Genomic DNA, 19,796 nt, shown 5'->3' with positions numbered 1-19,796 from the left:
TGTGTGTGTGTGTGTGTGTGTGTGTGTGTGTGTGTGTGTGTGTGTGTGTGTGTGTGTGTGTCTGCGCGCGCGCGTGTGGTTCAGGTGAGAGGCGACTGGGGGGGCTGGAGAGAAGAGGTCTGGGAGTTTAGCTCCAGTCCCCAAGGGGCTTTGAGGACAGGAAGAATTTCTAGTTGCCAAGTTACTTAGTCTCTTTATTACAGTATCAGTTTCCTCATCCTTAAAATGAAGGAAATGTGAATCACAGATAAGATCCCCCCCTTCCTTCAAGCATGAGACAATTTATCAGGACATCTCTGCAGACGGGGAGGGACCCTGGAATAGTGTGGTGCAGCCAGGTGTGGAGGGAAAGGAAGCGAAAGTCACCCCGCCTCCAGTGCCAGTCCAGGTGCTTGTCCCAAGCTGCTCCTTTCTCTCCCTCCCCGGGGACTTGTGGAGGCCACAGAGAGGGGTGGAGGGTTCTCCTAGACGCCCAGGTGTCCAAGGCCCCTGCAGTCATGGCTTGACTCAGTCACCCGGGAGCACCCCCAGCTTTGAAGCCACAGGCCACACTAAGCAGGGCCCCTTGGAGCTGTCACCCTTGCCTGTCTCTTCCTCCCACAGCTCTAGTGAGCAGTGGAGAGAACGCTTCAGTGATTTTTTTTTTTTTTTTTTAAACCCACCGAAGTTTTATCCCAGCTTTGAATTAAATAGCCCTGTGATTTTGATCCAGTTCTTTCAAGGCGCTCAATAAATCCCGGCCAAGGACGTCTCCGCAGTCAGGAGACCGCTCCCTTCCACACCTGCCGCGCCACCTCGCCTCCCCCCCGCGCACCCCCCACCTCGCCCCCGCACCCCCCACCTTGCCTTCTCCTCCCCCACCCCCACCTTTTCTTTCCGGTCCAAGGCGCCACCCTGACCCTCGGCCGACTGGACAGCAGGGAGCCGGGTGGCGGACGGTGGGCTGGGGGCCCAGGCACCCCCACGAGCTCCCTCGCGGGGGCTCCCTCCTCCCCGGGCCGCGCGGTCCGGCGCACGAAGGCGGGAGCTGCGCCACCCGACTGGCGGGGGAGGTGCGGGCCCGGCCCGCGGCGCCCAGCTCCAGGGGTCGCCCGCGCCGCCGGGGCCCGCAGGGAAGGCGCGCCCCGCCCCGCCCGGCCTCGGGGCGCCGCCGCAGCTCCGAGGCGCGCCGCAGGGCCCGGCCCCGCGCCCCCGAGGCCCCGCCCCCGCCGCCCGAGCCCGCGGGCTCCCGGCGCGGCGCTGGGGCTGCACACTGCGGGCTGCGCGCGGCCGGCCCAGCGGGCGCAGGGCCCCCAGACGCCCGCCTCCGCCGCGGGTAGACGCTTACGTCAGGGAGGCGAAAACCAAAAGAAGGGAAAAAAAAAAAAACCCAGCACGAGGGCGGAAGGGGAAAAAACTTTATTTTCTCCTCGTGTTCTTCTGGGGCTGGAGGGAAGGGCAGGCGACTGCGCCAGCGCGGGCTTCCGGAGACAGCCGGGCGCGACCCCGGCCCGCCGCGCGCCGAGGAGCGGGGCCCCCGAGGCCCCGAGGGCGCCGGCATGGGGGACCCGCAGGACTTTGAGCGCCACTGGCAGGCCGAGTTCCCCGGGCAGGAGGCGCCGGCCATGCGGCTGGACTCGGTGCTGGACATGGAGCAGGAGCTGGAGCGCTGCAAACTCAACCTGAAGCGGCTGCAACAGGTGTTGGCAGAGGAGAAGTTTAAAGTCTCCTACCTGGAGTCGGCCCTGGCCGGGGAGAAGCGGGACCGGGGCGGCGGGGGCGCTCCGGCGGGGCAGGGGGCGCCGCAGCCGCGCGCGGAGCAGGAGGGCGGCGGCGATGCCCCGGGGCCCGCGCGCCCCGACCCCGAGGCGGCCGCCAGGACCGAGGCGCCTCCGTACGTGTCCCTGGACCTCCCCGCCTGGCCCGTGGCGGCGGGGCCCGGCGGCACGGTGCGCAGCTTGACCGCGGCCATCCACCAGCAGCTGCTGCAGCCTCGCCTCCTCTTCAGACCCCAGGAGGACTTGGCGTCCCCCGGCCACCAGGGCACCGTTCCCGGAGCCCCGGGAGAGGAGCCGTCTTCTGGGACCCGCGCGGGGAGGGGCTCGGAGGAGGGCGAGCCGGACGCCTCGGGCGCGGACGATGGGGGCGACAGCAGCGACCACGACTTCGAGATGGTGGATTTGAACGAGAAATTCGTCCTAGGCCACTTGCTCGTGGCCCCCTGCCGGCTCGGGCCCCTGGATGACGCCGAAAAGCCGGCGCGGGCGAGCAGCCCCCATCGCTGGATGCACCTGATCCCCGGGGGCCGGCGGCAGCAGCGCAGGAGCCGCGACCTGGAGCAGCTGGAGTCGGAGGCCAAGGACGGGCGGGGCTCGCCCACGGCTTCCGAGGAGGCCCCCCGGCGCGGGGCCCGGGAGCACCTCCCCCTGTGGCGGCGCAAGAGGTTCCTGAGGGTGCCCGAGCGGGACTCCCCCAGCCACAGCTCGCCCGAGAGGGGCAGCGACTGCAGCTCGGACCGCGAAGACTGCTCCTCTGCAGGTAGGTGCACCCCTGTCTAGATCCCCGCTTCGCGCACCCCTGGGTGCTGCTGGTCACCTCCTGCACCCCGTCACAGGCACACCTGGTGGGTCCTGTTTAACCTCAGGCCCTTGGGAAGAAGGGAGATAAGATTTACCTGTTTACCTTGAAGCCACTTGTGGAACTTTAAAAAATCAAACCACGTAGTGCCCTAGCGCAAGATCATGAAAATAAGCGTTATGGCGATGGCAGGGGGCGATGCAATTGCGCGCTTGGCCGGACCATGGGAGGAACGTCTCACCTAGGCCTCAGCCTTTCTGCTCTGACTATTGCAGCATCGCCCATTCGCGCCCCTTCCAGCTCACCACCCTCCCCAGGTCTGTCAGATTCCTTTGCGACACCCGGATGGCATCCTTCTCTGAACAAACTCAGATTCCTTGATGTGGAGGTCTAACTCTTCCACTTAATTTTCTGAACTTCTCTCTCCTCTTCTCCAGGCTGGCCGAATTGAAACAGGCTATCATATCACTCTGAGGAAGTTGCATAACCCTCACTGTCCCCTGCCTTTGCTGACTGGTCCCCTTCCTAGAGGCCTGCGCTTCACCTCTCATAGTCCTAGGAGCATGAGTGGGAAGGGAAGGGCTTAGAAAATCATAGAATCTTCAAGCTGGCCCGGTGCCCGGAGATCTTGTTTAGTGCAGTGTCTTCATTTGATAAAGGAGGAAACTGAAGCTCAGAAAGATCAAGTGCTTGGTCGGAGCGAGCTGATACTTCTACCTGGACCTCCTGTCGTTTGTTGTTTCCCCTCACATCTGCTGCCCTCTTCTCTGAGGACAGGACCGCACCTTAGTCATTTTGCGTCCCATTGTGACGGTCAGCATGGCACCTTGCACGTAGTAAGTGCTCAATAAATATTTTTTTGAATAAATGTCTCCTAGCCACCCAGCTCCTCCCTCATAGGTTAGAGAGGAGGAAAGAACTCAGATACCGTGTTGCCTGTGACGGCTCCTCTGCTGCCCCCTGGACGGTCAGGGCCTCCTCAGCCATAGGGAAAGTATAAATTGGTGTCTGGCTGGCTTAAGCTGTGACCAGGAACTTCAGATGCCTTCCTGCTAAGTGAAGGAAGAAAAAAATGACTGATGCTGGGATTGTTCCAAAATTTCCATTATTAGATTTTATCTGGGTAAGTTTGCATTTGAATGAAAAACTGTCTACTTTGCTAAAAGCACATTTGGAAGGTCCATCAAGTCATCTGTTGTGATCAATTACACTTATTCATTAGCAGAGATTGGCTGCTTTTCCCATAGGTCATGCTTTTGCCGCCCATGCTAGTAACAGTTTTTATGTGCCCCTTTAACTTAAAAGAAGAGTCTGAAGATTGCACTCTAGTGCCAAGTATCAAATGCTCTCAGTGGAGGCTACCCAAGTGGTCCAGCACTGCTTCAGAGCCACAGACCCACATCAATCACCCTGCCAGGTGTGCCCAATGCCCTGGATTTTCCCCAGGGAGTGACTTTTATTTCTGGGAGCTGTCTCCAGGCCACTCAAGCCCAGAGAGCACCTAGATGCAGATTAGGAACTAGCATTCCCTCTGGCTTTCCGCTACAAAAGGTGCCCCCTCCATGTGGATCAGTGATAAAATAAGATTCTCCTTCCTCTGGACTGAAGACTCCAGGGCACATGTCTGGCACTCACGGCTTGGGCTGGCGGTGCCTGGGCTGTATTTCAGGCCCATTCCAGGACCTCTCTTGAGGGCAAGCTTTGCAGGGACCCCTGCACGGCTGCATGTGGGGGCCATGCCTCCTGTCTCCAAAACCTCCCCAGTGAGGAAGTGAATGCATACATATACGCACATGCATACGTATATGCACACACATCCACACACTTCTATACATGTGTACGCGCATGCTCACAGTCACATACATGTTGCGCATTGGCACACAGTCTAGGAGGAGACTTTAGACATACACAGTGGCACTAGAGTGGAGGGCTTAAGGGCAGGGGTTTTCACACTGTGGGTGACAGCCCACTGAAATCATGTGATGAGGAATGAAAGCACTGCCAGGCCTGCCTTGGCCACCCTTGGCCACCCCTCGGCTCTCCCTGTTTTATTTTTCTCCATCTCACTCACCAAATTACCACCTCAGATGAAACCATTTTCCGTGTGGATCTTCTTCATCTTTCTCTGCAGCATAATGCAAACTCCAAGAGGGCAGGGTTTTTTCTCTTTTTCATTCACTGACATTGTCCCAAAGCCTAGAACAGTATCTAACACATATTAGGTGTTCCGTACATATTGGTTGAATGATATATATTTATTTTGAATGGGACAGAGTAGAAAAGAAAACATCAGAGTGCATTGCACATGGTAATGGTGAGTATTATTCTGTTAAAAACTTTGTCTCGATTATGTATGAATGTGTGGGTGTATACTGGGTCCTGCTGTAGAATGTACTTCTTGGTGTGGGTTGGACAAAAAGCTTTGGAAACGCTGATAATGACCGTGGGCTCTGAAGCTAGATTGCTTGTGTGACCTTGGGAGAAGTTATTTGAATTTTCTGTGTCTCAGTTTCCTCATCTGTAACATGAGGCTAATAACTGCTTACGTCATACCGTTGATATGAGGAATAAATGGGATATTATTTCTAACGGGCTTTGAACAGGTCCTGGAATATAGCACATTTACCCATAGCGTTCACTAACCATGGCTACAGGTTGTTTTCTTTGAGTCAATGCTTCCCACTTCCAGATCATCCTGAATCACAGATGGTTTGGCTTTCTATGATGCATGTGTTTTTCCTAGCAAGGCTCTGGCCCTTTCTAGTACCTTCCAGGCAGTGGGCAGGACCCAGGGCATAGTGGTCATCTTAGCTCATCATAAGGCTCCCTTGCTGGATTGGTCCTCAAGTTGCTTCTCCCTCTCCTCCAGCAATCATGCCCACTTTCTATATTCAGAGGTCCTTAAAGGAAGGTCAGGTTTATTGGGCAATTCAGGCTTTGCCTTCCTCTCAGGATCTCAAGGAGAGAGAGCACATGAGACCTCTTATAAAAAGGCCCAGAGGCAGTGGAGCTCCCCACCCTGGAAAGGGCCTGTTTTCTCTTAGATTAGGGGCCAATCCTCATACCAAGACACATATGGGTTTTGGTGTTTTTTTTACATATAGTAACTATATCAGAAATCAGTTAGAATGCCCTTTTTTTTTTTTTTAGCATCGTTCTTGTAGAGCCTTGTAGCCTTGCTTGGTACCAAGAAAGACTAGGCCACGTTGCCATGAATTGAGGGTGCTGATGTAAATGGGGTGGGGCATGGGGGAGCTACACAGTTAAAATCAGATCTGTTGGATCTTGTGTGCTGTGAAGTCATACCTGTGTCCATGCCCTGGTTCTGCCCCTCACTAGGTGTGAGACCGTGGGCAAGCCACTGACCTTTTTAATCCAACACTTACTAGGGGCTTACTTGGTGCCAGCTCTGCTATAAGCGTTTTACATGTATTAACTCATTTATACCACACAACAGCTTTATGAGATGGGCACTATGATTATTTTCATTTTACATATGAGAATCTTGAAGCGCAGAGAGCTTCAGTAACCCTACCGAAGGCCACCCAGCTTATAAGCGGCACTTAAGGATTTGAACCCAGGCAGTCTGACCCCTGAGCCTACCTCTTAGGATAGTTAAGATTAACTACAATAAAATATTTAAAGAGTTTAGCAAAGCATCTGGTACATAGTGCCCATTAAGTGCACAATGTGTAGTGTATCTGTGTGTGTGCATTATTATTATTTTCTTTATCAGTAAAGTCCCTAGAAGACCAGTCCATCTGCTGCTGAGGCCAACCATCAGGGCTGCTGCCCACTGTGAGGCTCCGGGGTGGATTTGGCCTCATAGGTGAGCAGACTACCTGCTGGATTTTAGACCTTCCCTCCTCAGCTGGGCACTCTTGGGCAGCCACAAATGCATGCCCACATGAGAAGGCCCTGGTATTCTACTTTTCATGCTGACATGCTTCTGGGCCACCTCTGCCATAGAGGTTGAATGACATGTCCTTCTGGGGGTTTAATCCTGCCTCTTTTGAGAAAGAGGAGAACCCTAGAGCACTAAAAGTAAACCGAAGGTCACATGCTCATGACTCTTAAGGTAGGGCCTGCCAGCCAGATCTGGGCTTTTCCTATTGTATCCTGTATCCTTTCCTGGGATTTTAAGCAGAGAACACTAATGATGTGAGTCCTGTCAGAGTCATAGTAAAAGGAGCAGCAGACCATCTCATTTAGCCTCACAGCCGTATCAGCGGGTGGAAATTATTGGTCCCATTTTATAGGTGAAGGTGCTGAGGCTTGGAGAGGTAAAGAAATTTACCCAGAATCAAACAGCTTGTGATGGAGTCAGTCTTGTCATTTGAACTTGGGTCAGTCTTACAAGGCTGAACTCTCTTAACTTCCAGCATGTCATGCTGTCCTGGGCCAGCTGTAAGAATTCTAGATTTCTCAACGTGGGAGGCCTTGCCACCAGATTCTGCCAATAAAGCTGCCGATGAAGACTTTTTATTTTTAATCTTCGTGGGAAACGCATTTCCTGCTAGGTACTCATATTGCTTAGTTCGTTTGTGACCTGGCAGGGTTTTTTCCCCTTCCCGTTAGTGACTAATGGGATTTTTGCTCCAGAAAAAATTCCTTGTGTTCAGTGGATGTGTTTGAATAACTTAATTCAGAGTCTTGACTTTCTAGCCTTAGCTGTAATAAAAAAAAAATTTCATTCCCTTTTGTGGAAAGACATTAAAAAACTACCTGAGACACCTGAGCTGGTGGCTGGCTGTGATTCATTTATACCTGGAGCTGATATTGCCTTACTGCTGGATTCTTCCCTGCTGGCCTCCCTCTCCTCGCCCCGCCCTCTGCATCTCGTGAACACTTTTACTAGTCAGTTAGAGGGTATGGGTGGGTTTAACAATTTCCTCCTTCTCTACAACCAATCCTTTTCTACTCCTCTAGTCTGTTTTTCTTCTTACTAAGAGACTGTTCACAAAGCAATTGACTCTATATTTGACTCTGGATCTTTATGTTTTAAAATCAGGATCTTCATACATTTTCCAGGCTTTGAAATAATGGCACGAACACTTTCTGCATCTAAACGTTGGGCTTGATGTTCCTCAGCTTGCAGGGTTGTGAGGCTTACATTGGACCAGTTGCTGACTTTCTCTAGGCCCCAGGTCCCTTGTCTGCCAAGTAGGGGTGATAATGATAGGACTATGTATGTCATAGACTTATGAAGCTTCAGTGCGATAATTATTAAAGTGCATAGCACACAGGTGGGCACATAAGTGTTTAATAAGTCTTAGATGGTATAATTGTTACTGATCTAAGTACAGAAACTTACAGTTTGGCTGAACCAAGACACGGTTCATATTCACATCTTTTCATATAATGAAGTTCCCCACCCAGGCCTCTTTCTCTGCCTCTTTCTCTTTTTTCTCACCTTCCTCCAGGTCCAGGGGTATTTTGCTCCTTTGTGGTCCCTCATCCTTCCCCAGTCAAGCCCTGTCTCCCCCTATATCTTCAAAACCATTATCTGGCTTCTTATTTCCTACTCTTTACCCACTTGCTTTCAGCCAGTGCTCCTTCCTGCCAGTGTCTTCTCCTGTGCTCTTTCTGGCATTTGAGGTGCCCTCCCACCTCCATTCGCCCAGTTGCAAAGCCAACCTTTCCTTTAAGGCCTAGCTTTTTTATGGAACCTTGTATTGTTTAAGATATGGTTTTGCCATATAAGACAAAACCCAAAAAAGGGTTTCCAGCAGGATAGAGGTTTATTTATCTCTCATATAAAAGAATTCCAGAAGTAAGCAGTCCAGGAAGAGTCGGGTGACTCCACCATCATCAGGAACTCAGGCTTCGTTTGCCTTTTTGCTTTTCTGTCTCAGGGTTACCTCATGGTCCAAAATAGCTGCTGGAAATCCAGTCATCACATTCATGTTTCAGACAAGCATTAGAAGAAAGGGAGTGAGGGACAGCTCTTGGTTTGCCTGTTAAGGCACTTTCCTGGAAGTCTCTCTTAACAATTTCTGTTTACATTTCATTAGTCACCTCTAGCTACAAGGGGGGCTGGGAAATGTAGTATTTTATCTGGGCATATGGCCACCTCATAGAAAATAGGGGCTCTGTTACAAGGAAAAATGGAAGAATTGATATCGAGTAGGCAACTAGCAGCCTCTGGCACAAGCCTTTTCCAGCCACTCCAACCCATCTTGTGGTTCTTAAAGTGAGCCTCACACTCGCACAATTGTCTTATTATAGTGCCGTCTATTAGTTCATTGGCCCAGTGAACAAATAACAACTGCACCACTGCTCTGTGCAAGGCACAATGCCTTTTATATATATACTGTGAAGTGCTGCTCTCAAACTGAGAGGTTAGCTGGCTCCTTGAGGGCGAGGAATGTGGCTTGTGCTTCTTTCACTCACAGCAATATCTTTCACAGGGCTGGGCACATGGTAGGCACTTGATAAGTACCGGTTGATTTTGGAGTAGTCATAGTGAGAAGGTCATTGAAAACACAAATTCCCTGACTTGGTACTGTACTAGACAGTTCTGGTTGTGTAAGGTTTCTTTCCGGTTCCTTCTGGTTTTGAGGAACCATAGTGGGAAGAGTGGGGCATGGAGTATCTCTAAACATCAGGGCTGCATTGTAGCCGCATAGACGTGTCCAGGCGTTGGGGATAGATTTGGCTATTTTGGATACTGGACTCTGTTTGTATAGCAAACTAGAATTATAAGCAGAAATCTCTGTGCGCACCTGACGTTCTTTTCCACTGCTGTGTCTGTAGCTGTATGAACATCACGTGAGTCTCTCTTGTTATTTCTGCTCTGCATAGCTGCAGAGTAAATCTGCAGTCTCTCTGTAGTGAGCGCCACATTCGGTTCCCGTTTCTGTCCTCCCATCTGATCCCCAGACAAGACTGTCTGACAGGAGGTTGCCTAGAGCTTGTGTCACATCTTGAAGCTGCTAAGAAAATGATTGTTTTAAAATTTTTATTGGCACTTAGGAGGAAAGAAACTAGAATATATTTAGCTTCTACTACCCGCAAGGCACTGTGTTACGTGTTTAACCTACGTTATCACATTCAATATTTAGAACAGTCTACTGTTCTGGTCTGACTATAAAGTACTACTTTTCTTATTTTGCAGATGAGGAAACTAAGGCTCTGACCAGTTAACTAACAAGCCCCAGTCAGCTTAGAGCTAAGTAGTGGGGTTATATTTTTCCTCCTATTTTAAAAATTAATTAGTTAATTTTATTGAGAGATATTCACATATTATACAATTCACGCTTTTTAAGTGTATGGTTGTGGTTTTTAGTGTATTCACAAAGTTGTGCAACCATCTCCACTCTCTAATTCCAGACCATTTTCATGGGGAGGCGGGGCTGTTTTTGAGTCTAGGCTTCTCCTACAACTGTGCCATTTCCTTTTCTAATTTGCCACATGCAGTGATTTAAAATAACTAGAACCAGATCTGGGGAAATATCAGGTGAGATATGTACATAAAAGGACCATCCACTTCTTCAGTTACTTTCCCATCAAGGCAGCGGTCCTGGTGCCCCTTTGAATTGCTGCAGGATGGGTCTGGCCTCAGTTCCTTTGGCCCCGTCTTCCCCTGTTTGTGTTTTCTGGACTTGAGGCAAGGGGCAGAACACCCCAAACTTGAGGTTCCATGAGCACCCCTCATTCCTGCCATGGGGTTATTGTTGGCATGGTGAGAGGGACCCTTGTACTGACCTGTGTCTTTTTTGTCTTTGTAACCCCAGAGTGTCATAGTGCCTGGGAGACAGAAAATGCTCAATAAACGTTCGTGAATATTTAGACATTCATTTCATTGCCTCTCATTTAAACCACTGCAATAACCAGTTGTTGTGCCTCTAACCTTTCTCCTCTAGCCCCCAGTCATCTTCGGAATTAAGACAAAGTGATCGCCCTGGCCCCTAAATCTCCTTAAATTATACTGAAATGATCATAGTGGCTCTGTCCCTTTAAAAAGCTTTCCTCCTAAGCTCTACCTAGCAACTGCGATTTCCATGCTATTGGCCAGCGGTGGGTCACATGGCCATTAGCTCGTGAATCAGAAATTTTAGCTCTTCAGCCTCCGGTGTAGAGAGTGTTCAGGGCGAAGGGCATTGTGAATGGCTTTTGGAAAACCGGCCCACAACCCTTCCCTGAACTTTGCACATTCATTTGAGCAATTAGAAAACGGTTGAAAGTGGTTTGCTTCTTTGTTTCCCCCACTGGATCCTAAGCCCTTAAAGTGTGTGTTAAAAGGGGACCACTTCTTTTTTAATCCCAGCATCCCTGCCCCTGGCACAATGCTGCTGGCATATTGTATTTACTGAGCGCGTAAAAGAATTATTGTACATTTTCAAGTAAGAATTGTATGGGATTAGAGCACCTGAGCAGACTCACATGCCTCAGGGACACGTTGCTGTGAGCCCTTCCAGCTCACTGCCGTGTCCAGCCCACCAGTGGAGAATTGGCCATTGTGTGCCCCTCTTCCTAATGGGCGTGTGTTGTTTCCTGAAGGTGGGCAATGCGGAGAAAGGCTGGTACTACAAACTTGGCCAACTAGGCCCTCCCCAACTAATGGAGACCTGTGCTAGTTATTAGGACTGTAAACTAAATATTTTGGTTCCCCCATTGCTTTCTGAGAACATGGTGGGTAGGATTACATTACTGGTTCCCTTGAAATCGGGTAGGACTATTTGCCTAGTTCTGTTCAATGCGTTTGAATGGAAGTGATGTGTGCAACTTCCAGACCAGAGCATTTAATGCTAATACGAGACCCTTCAGAGCTCACTTTTCCCTTTGCGATTGCAATGCAGTGTTCCAGATGGTGACTGCTCTGTCAGCCTGGGTCTTAGGGAGAGGGAAAAACAGCAGAGCTCCTAATCAACCCTCGATGGGCATGTACTTGAGTGAGAAATAAACCACTGTTAATTTAAGCCACTCAAGCGTTTGGTGCTTTTTGTTACTGCAGCATTACCTAGTTTATCCTCACTGATACAAATACCTGACTTATAGTCATACAGAAGAATGGCTTTTCTGAGCCTAAGAAATCAAAGTATTTTCCTCAGAACTTCTAAGTTCCCTTCTCACTAAGGCCAAGTGGCAACCATAGCTGTTTGTATGTGTACATAAAATGGTAAATCTCAAAAATGTAAAAGACAATGTTAGAAATGGCTAAATTGTTTCACCGTTGCTTCATTCAGTGATTTGCTGGAAGGATTTATAAGACTCGATAGCAGATTATACTCATGGCTAAGATTTTTTTTTTTTACAGTACCTGACATATAGTAAGCTCTGTGTAAATACAGTCGTTGGTATGACAGTGAAGAGCATGCTGTCTAGGACCACATTGTCTGGATTTGAACCCCAGCTCTGCCACTTAACTGCTTTGTGACCCTGGGCTAAGTTAAGTTTTTTGTGCCTCAGTTTCCCTATCTATAGACCGAGGGTGATAATAATATGATAACAATACCTAATTAAGTTGGTTTGAAGATAAAATTACTCAATATATAGAGCACTTAGCGGCTGACACACAATAAGTGTGTATTGGTTTATTTTTTTATTATCGCAGTCATTACGGGTTTGGCCATATCTGTTGCTGAGATAGACTGGAAAGGTAAAAAATGGTATCTTACTCATCTTGTCGCCTGAGCGTATCCTTAACTGAAACCCGAGGCTTCAGGAAATCCTGCAGCTTGAGTAATCCAAGAGCCAGAGCCGTGGAGCATCCAATTACGATGCCTCACAGCTGCAGCTGGGAGGAAGGTGAGGCCCCAGTTCTGTCTAGCTGAGGTTGTGGTCCTATTATGGAGAAAGCCTTGCTTTGTATGCAGCTGCCTTGCCTTGGTTCGGCTGCATAATTGCGCCTTTTTGTTTTATTTTAAAGCATCTTGAGGAATTCAGAGCCCTCTCCCGCTGACAGCAGCAAAGCCAAAGAGTGCCATGTCTCTAATGAGCCTTGCGGGCTCTCTGATGGCCCCATGGAGGCGTCCAGGCAGGGCGCACACACACAGGCCCCCACCGGCATCCACAGGCTCCCTTTGAGCGTAGGCCACCACGCTGGACTTCATTGTGGGCCTCCCTGAGCTACTTCCAGGGTACCCCAGGCCTGTCCTCTTTGTCTCAGAAGGGCACAGAGTTGCTTCCTGAATGCTAGGCTTGTTGGTAACCTTTGTGGGCTGGCAGCGAGAAAACAGAAATTAATTATTCATATCAGCAGGCCTGAAGGAGCTGTTGTTTGCAGGGTTGACTCTCCTTCTGGCTACCAGACCCAGAATTCCCCAGGGCCTTTGGACAAGCAGAAGACAGTGTGGTTCTTGGAGACAGCTGCTCTGAAAGTGCCGAGGTGGCAAGTGGCCGGCCCCAGGCTACGTACAGTCTGCTGATGTGTTTTGTTGGACTGCAGAGGGTTAAAACAAAATTAAAAACATTTAAAATTGGGAGATTTTATATAAAATCTGACTTCTGGCTTTTCTTGAAAGATGGGAAGTTTTACAATACATGTGGAAATCATCAGGCTGAATAGCTGACCCCTTCAGACCGGACATGATTCCCTAATTGCTTCAGCCTTTGTCTGGCCCCTTTGTCTGCTCACATTGTGAGAGGTGTGTGTATAGTGTAGTGAACCGAGCAAGACTCTGGAGCTGAGCTGCCTGGCCTTGCAGCCTGCCTCTGCCACTACTAGCAGTGTGCCCTTCAGCAAATTACTTAACTGCTGTGGGCCCCAGTTTCCTTATCTGTAAAATGGGGATGATACATAGTTTACATCACAAATGAGATGATGTGAGAACTAAGTTAGTATAAGTGCTTAGGACAATGCCTGTCACATATTAAATGCTGCTCAGTTGTTTATAGCTACTAGTATTATACTACCTGCCTAGTGTTTTAGTTATTTTTTATTTTTAAAATATATCTTTATTCATTTCAAAGGGAGGAAGGGAGAGGGAGAGAGAGATAGAATCAATGATGAGAGTCATTGGTCTTCTGCCTCCTGCATGCCTCCTGCTGGGGTTTGAGCCTGAACCTGGACATGTGCCCTGACCAGCAATCGAACCAAGATCTCCTGGATCATAGGTCGATGCTGAGCCACACCTGCCGGGCTGCCTAGTGTTTTAGGAATTTGAGATCACAATCCCTGTATTAAAGAGTTTTCCATAGAGGGGGGAAAAAATGTAATTATTTCCTAGTGTGCCTCTTAACTCAATAAGTATTTATTCCCTCCTCCAACCCCCAATCTCAGTAACAGAGTAGTGCTACCTACTGTAACAAACTAACTGCAATGTATCTGTGGCTTAACAGGCTAAGTTTCTTTTGGTTTACATAGCAGTGAATGTAAGTCTTCCTGATGGGCAGGTTTGCGCCCCACGGTCACTCAGAATCCGGGCTCCTGCACTCTTGTGGATCTGCCCTCCTCTAGGTAGTTCTCAGCTTTCAGAGAGCACTAGGGGAACGAGACACACTTGCTTCTTAACTCTCTTAGCCTAGAAGTGATACCCATTTCTTCCTTTCCTATTCCATTGGCAAAGATGAGGCACATGTTCCCTCTTAGATGCAGGGGTCCTGGCAAGTATAGCTCCTGACTCGGCAGTTGCTCCCCAGCAAGAGCCCTACTCTGGGGAGGGGGCTGGGGCAGGAATCCTTGGAGGACCCCCAGCTGTCTTTGCCATCACAGTCATTGAATAAGCCCCCAAATCAACATCCTCCTGGACCTATTTTCTAGTTGTCTCTTTTAGCCTGTGAAATGTTTCCAAGGATGACTGCCTTATTTTTGTTTTGTTTTTTGTTTATTGGGGAGAGAAGGAGAGAAACAACTTCATGCTTTAAATTCGTATTAAGACCATAAAAGCATTGATTAGGGTATCGAAATTAGATTTGGGCAATATATTTCATCTGAGTTACCTATTTGGAGAGAAATATAATGTAGCTCTTGTGTTATATACATATTGAAATAGCTGTGAAATTTGAGGTAAAAAGACATTTACAATCAGAATATTTAGAGACAAATCTTAAATCTCTACACTTTTTTCTCCTTTAAATTGGGCTAACTGTAGACATTTAGCATTTAGCCTTTTTAAGGTAGGTAATTTAAACTTGTTGCCCTGGCTGGTTTTACTCAGGGGTTAAAGCGTCGGCCTGTGGACTGGAGGGTCCTGGGTTCGATTTTGGCCAAGGGCACATACCTCGGTTGCAGGCTCAAACCCCAGCCCTGGCCGGGGTGTGTGCAGGAGGCAACCAATTGATGTGTGTCTCTCACATTGATGTTTCTCTCTGCCTCTCTCTCTCTCTCCTTTCTGCTCTCTCTGAAAACCAATGGAAAATATATCCTCTGGTGAGTAAAAATAAATAACTAAATAAACTTGTTAAGACATGTACTTATGGGAGATATATGGGGTGTCCCCCCAAAAATGTATAAACACTTTAACAGTTGATAGCTCAACTTTGAAAATGAAATGTATTTTAATAAACACTGCCTTTATAATTATTCAAAGGTGTGTATACATTTTTGGGGACACCCTATTTATACCAATAAAATATGCTGGTACCATAAATTCCAAAAGTTGATGAAAGCTAAAGCATTTCTTTAAGTTGAAGGGAACCTCAAATAGCTAATCTTTAGGATTAGGGGGAATAAAAGAAGAAGTCCTATACAGCATTTCACATCTCTTCAAAACAGAAAGTGTCTTACGCTGACTTTTTAAAGCTGGTTTATTTCTTTAGAACCACAGAGCCCGTCGTCTTTGAAGAAGTGAGCTTACTGTGGGGTTATGACAGTGTGTCTTTGCTGAAATTTGCACACACTCTCTGAAAAGCTAGCACGCAAGAACTTCTTACGAGTTAGGAACATGACTTTCAACCTCTGTGACCTTAATTCAGGCTAAATAATATCTGCTTGCCCTGGCTGGGGAGCTCAGTTGGTTAGAGCATCGTCCTGATACACCAAGGTTGTGGGTTTGTTCTCTGGTCAGGGCACATACAAGAAGCAACCAATAAGTGTATAAGTAAGTGGAACAACACATCCCTTCCTCCCTCCCGCTTTCAGTTCCCCTCTCTCTCTAAAAATCAATAAATAAAATTTTTTAAAATATGTCTGCTTAGTCAGCTAAAATAGGATTACCTTCCTGCTCTAGATGCCCCTTAGTTTGCTATTCTGGTCCCAAGTTGACTGACAGCTTGCTCTGTTCCCTCAAATCACAGTCTTTAGGCAAATTCATTGCAGGCACAGCGTGGAAGGAAAACCCAAAATCTTCTGTGTCACATCTGACCACTTCCCAGCCTGCCCCAACTCCCGCCCCAAGCACGTTACAAAATCAAGAGGTTTTAGAACTGAAAAGTGGAAAACAGTCTCCTTTGGTTTCAGGCTGCAGCTTGTTTAGTGCTACGTCTTGAAGACAGCCCTGTTCTAGAACAATCTCAGTGGACCCTGCTCCATCAGATGAGTTGACCCTTGCTGATTCTCTGCGGCCCCACTCAAGAATTTGCTGGGGAATTTCACACTCCTTTAGCTGTTTAGGAAAAGGATGAAAAATCTCCTGAGTCCAAACCATCATCCCAGATACGGCTCCTCCCCAGGACTTGTCTTTGTATCTCCGTTGAACACTCGTTCCCTTCTGCCTCTTGTTATGGTCCTTTTAATGTATCCCTGCCTCGCAAGGCTCACTGAAGGCAGGAACTGGTTTATGATGGTAAAGGGCGTCGGCTCTGGAGCTACATTTACGAGTTGTAAGGATTTTAAAAAGTTATTTCACCTCTCTTTACCTTGGTTTTCTCATCTGTAAAATGGATGTGTTAATAGCATCCACCTCCTGGAAGGCAGTGAAGATTAAACGAAGTCATCCACGGTAAGCACTCAACACAGTGCCTGACAGATAGTGAGGACGCAGTAAATAACATCTTAGTATTCGGCCTCTGTTTTCCCAGCATCTGCCCTCGTGCCTTATGTGTCCTACCTGCTTGACAAATGTGTGCCGACTAACCTGAAAGGATGACTGAGGAAGTGATAAACTATTATTCTTCTACGTTTGAAATAATCAAGAAAAAGAACTGACTGTGAGTCAGAATCCTCTGCAGGAACGCTGTACAAAGACAGATTCCTGGTGGAATCCCAGCGGGGGGGTCTGGGCAAAACCTGGAATCTATATTTTTAACATGTCCAGGGGATTCTTAGCACCCCAGAGTTAGGCTTGATGTGAGGTGGTGGTCAGTGTCTGGTGTCTTTGTTGTTGTTTTTATAATGAGCACTTTTATAGTTTGTTTTATTGAAAAAATTTTTATTATAGTTGCCACCAAGTAGGGAAAAGAAGGTGAGACTATATACATTATACCCCCCCCCAAAAAAATCTATTGTGGTAAAATACACATAACATAAAATTTATCCTATTAACTGTTTTTAAGTATACAGTTCAGTGGTACTTAAAACATTCACATGGTTGTGCAACCTTTACCACAACCCACCTCCAGAACTCTGTTCATCTTGCAAAACTGAAACTAGACCCAAAAGACAACTCCCCACCCCCCTTTCCACTGTCTCAGGCAACTACCATTCTGCTTTCTGTCTCTATGAATTTGACTGCTCTGTAAGTGTCCCATATTCATGGAATCCTACAGTATTTGTCCTTTTGTGACTTAGCATGATCTCCTCAAGGTTTAGCCATGCTATAGCATATGTCAGAATTTCCTTTTTAAGGCCGTTTCTTTATTTGTGAGACTGGATAATATTCCATTTCATTTATCCATTCATCTGTCAATGGACACTTGGTTGCTTCCAAGGCTTAGCGACTGTGAATAATGCTGGAGTACAATAACTTTTTGAGATCCTGGTTTCAGCTCTTTTGTGTATGTATCCAGCGGTAGAATTTGCTAGATCATGTCTGGCGAGGCCCTTTCTGTGCACACAGCCCCCAAAGTTGACATTGTAAGGAAGCCAAAAGGAAAAAAATCAAACACACAAACAAAAAACTGTTTACTTAAGAATTTTAGGTGCTTCTAAGCAAAATGTGGAGGGAAAAGCTCTTTTGAGTTTGTGTGTGAGTAGATAAGGAGTTGCCAGGCAGTTGATAAAGTAACCCATTTGTGATGGGAGCCAGAAAGGAGTCAGAGGAAAGAAGCAGCCAAAGGCGACCTTTGGCCTGAGAGCACACACAGCAGTAGCAAGCTGAGTTGACACTTGGCCTGTGGTACAGAGCAGTCCATTGAGATCTGCTATTTCGAAACACTTGGCCAGTTGTGGTTTCAGTCATGTAGGTGGCCCTCTTGCTGCTCCCAGATAGTGATCATGGTGTTTGAAGGTGTCAGGTTCTGGGTTTGAGAGCTCACCCACATTCATTCTCTCTGCTGAGCTCTGGGGAAGGGGGGCATCTTTCCACCCAGCTGACAAGTGACAGCCCCCAAGTCCCAACACAGGTAGGCGGAGCCTCTCCTCTGGAAATTCCATTCCCTTCTGTCCCCGTTTCCTCCGTCTCTGACTTAGATGTAGATCCCATGAAATACGTGAGTGTGTGTATTGTCTTCGGGAGCAGAGATCGATAGATGTGGAGTTAAGATGACAGCGTCGTTGCAATTTGTAAATTTGCTGAGTTTGTAAATAGGCAAACCTGCTGGGCTTTGATAAACAGAACTTTTTTCTGGTATTTTTGAAAGTCACTGTGGAGAGCATGAAGTACTTATAACTTCCAAACCAATCGATAAAAAGGTCAACAAGACACCTTTACAATAGTGCTCAGTGTTCAGGGAGTATCTAAATCATCAAGCATTAGAGGGTTTGAAAGAGAAAGATTTGGGCAATAAAACATCACCCACTTTAAAGCAGGTTCCGGAGAGGAAAGCGTTGTACGCCTGGTTTTATGACCATGAGACATCGATTCTGGGTTCCATAAACTTCTATCTAGGAGGCGGAGAAAGGAATGTGGCACCGTGAAAGGTCCCTTTATTGACACCTGAATTGCGTCAAGCAGTGCACCTGGGGAAAGGCCTCAAACCTCTGCTTCAGGAACCTTCAGTCTCACGGTGGGACAAGGCTAGTAAACAGTTTTTCACAGCCTAAATGTATATATAATAGAGAGACACATGCTAAGGGCTCGCCGTCTTTAACTGGCTCACAGGACACTAGGTGGGACTTTATAAACTGCTGGCAGCCACTGCTGGTCAAATACCAAACAGTAATAACCACATCGTTGCTGGTTGACTCGTAGTTACAAAAATGGTAGCACCCATGCCACAATCTTGAGGGTACATCCTTTGGCACTTTTCCTTATTTTTTCAGCCCCAGTGCCCACATGCCTACCAGCAGAAAGTCCCTGCTGACGCTCTCCCTTAGAGAGTCAAAGAGGGAGCGGTGGCTGGTGCCTGCATACCCGAGCTGGTAGAGAACCTGAGTCTCGTTAGCGGTAAGGACTTCTCACCGCATAGGTCAGCAGATGACCCTGGTACGCAAAGGTGACGTGGAGTGTACTGATGAGACCCTGATGAGACTGTTCTTGGGGAGGAAAGTGTCAATTCCTCAGTGCTGGGCTTGGCTGGGGGCACCTGCTCCTGATACCCAGTTCCTGCTGGTCACAGAGCTGCTTCCCATGTGTCAGTCTGCCCAGGGAGGCCGGGCAGGACAAGTTCTGGCATCCACCACTATTTCCTTTCCATCCCTCGAGACCCATCTTGGGGAGTGGGGGGAGGGTGTCTAGCTACTTCTCTTTTTCAACCCTTAGAACACAATCTTCTTATAGCCTCTTTCCTAGACTATAGCAGGGAGGCCACCTCTGATGTTGGTGGCTCCAAAGTGGTTGATCTTTTTAGAGAGGCTGCCCAGGGAATTAGAAAGTTATAAAATCTGTAACTCCAAAGCTTGCTTTTTTTTTTTTTGTGGCACTTCTCTTGCTAGAGAAAGGGCAATGGGGACAAATCTAATCCCTGGCGGGGTGGTCCTGAATTCTGCTATTCCAAACAACTCCACAATGCAAACCCACGTACATATACAGCCCCTGTGTGCACGGGCATGAATATTTCCCTAGAGAATATCTAGACATGGGATTGCAAAGCTGAAAAATATGTGCATTTAAAATATTAACAGATGTTGTCAAATTGTCCTCCAAAAATGCTGTTCCACTTTATACTCTCACCATACTTTTTGAGAGAGCCTGTTCATACTCACCAACATTCGTGTTTATTTTTCATTTGTGCCAATCTAATGGACAGAAATTGGCATCTCAGTGTACCTAGGACCCTGATTACTAGTGAGATAAAGTATCTTTTTAAATATTCATTGG

At 47.8% G+C, this 19,796-nt stretch overlaps 1 protein-coding gene across 2 annotated transcripts in view; it reads left to right on the top strand.

Annotated features, from left to right (window-relative positions):
- Positions 1 to 1,538: 1,538 nt before the first annotated feature.
- The window catches only part of ABR (ABR activator of RhoGEF and GTPase), a 167,534-nt gene continuing 149,276 nt past the window's right edge, over positions 1,539 to 19,796 (top strand). Inside the window, exons 1-2 of one of the 2 annotated variants that reach the window (XM_087825987.1) lie at positions 1,539 to 2,003; positions 2,091 to 2,517. In XM_087825987.1, coding sequence (XP_087682113.1) covers positions 1,539 to 2,003; positions 2,091 to 2,517 — 892 coding nt within the window. Of the gene's footprint in view, positions 2,518 to 19,796 lie in introns of both variants that reach the window. The other variant, XM_087825986.1, reaches the window with a different exon arrangement.

Source organism: Miniopterus natalensis, chromosome 17, assembly GCF_054644295.1.
Source record: "Miniopterus natalensis isolate mMinNat1 chromosome 17, mMinNat1.hap1, whole genome shotgun sequence".
NCBI classification, from domain to species: domain Eukaryota; kingdom Metazoa; phylum Chordata; class Mammalia; order Chiroptera; family Miniopteridae; genus Miniopterus; species Miniopterus natalensis.
This window is presented reverse-complemented; position numbering and strand designations above follow the sequence as displayed.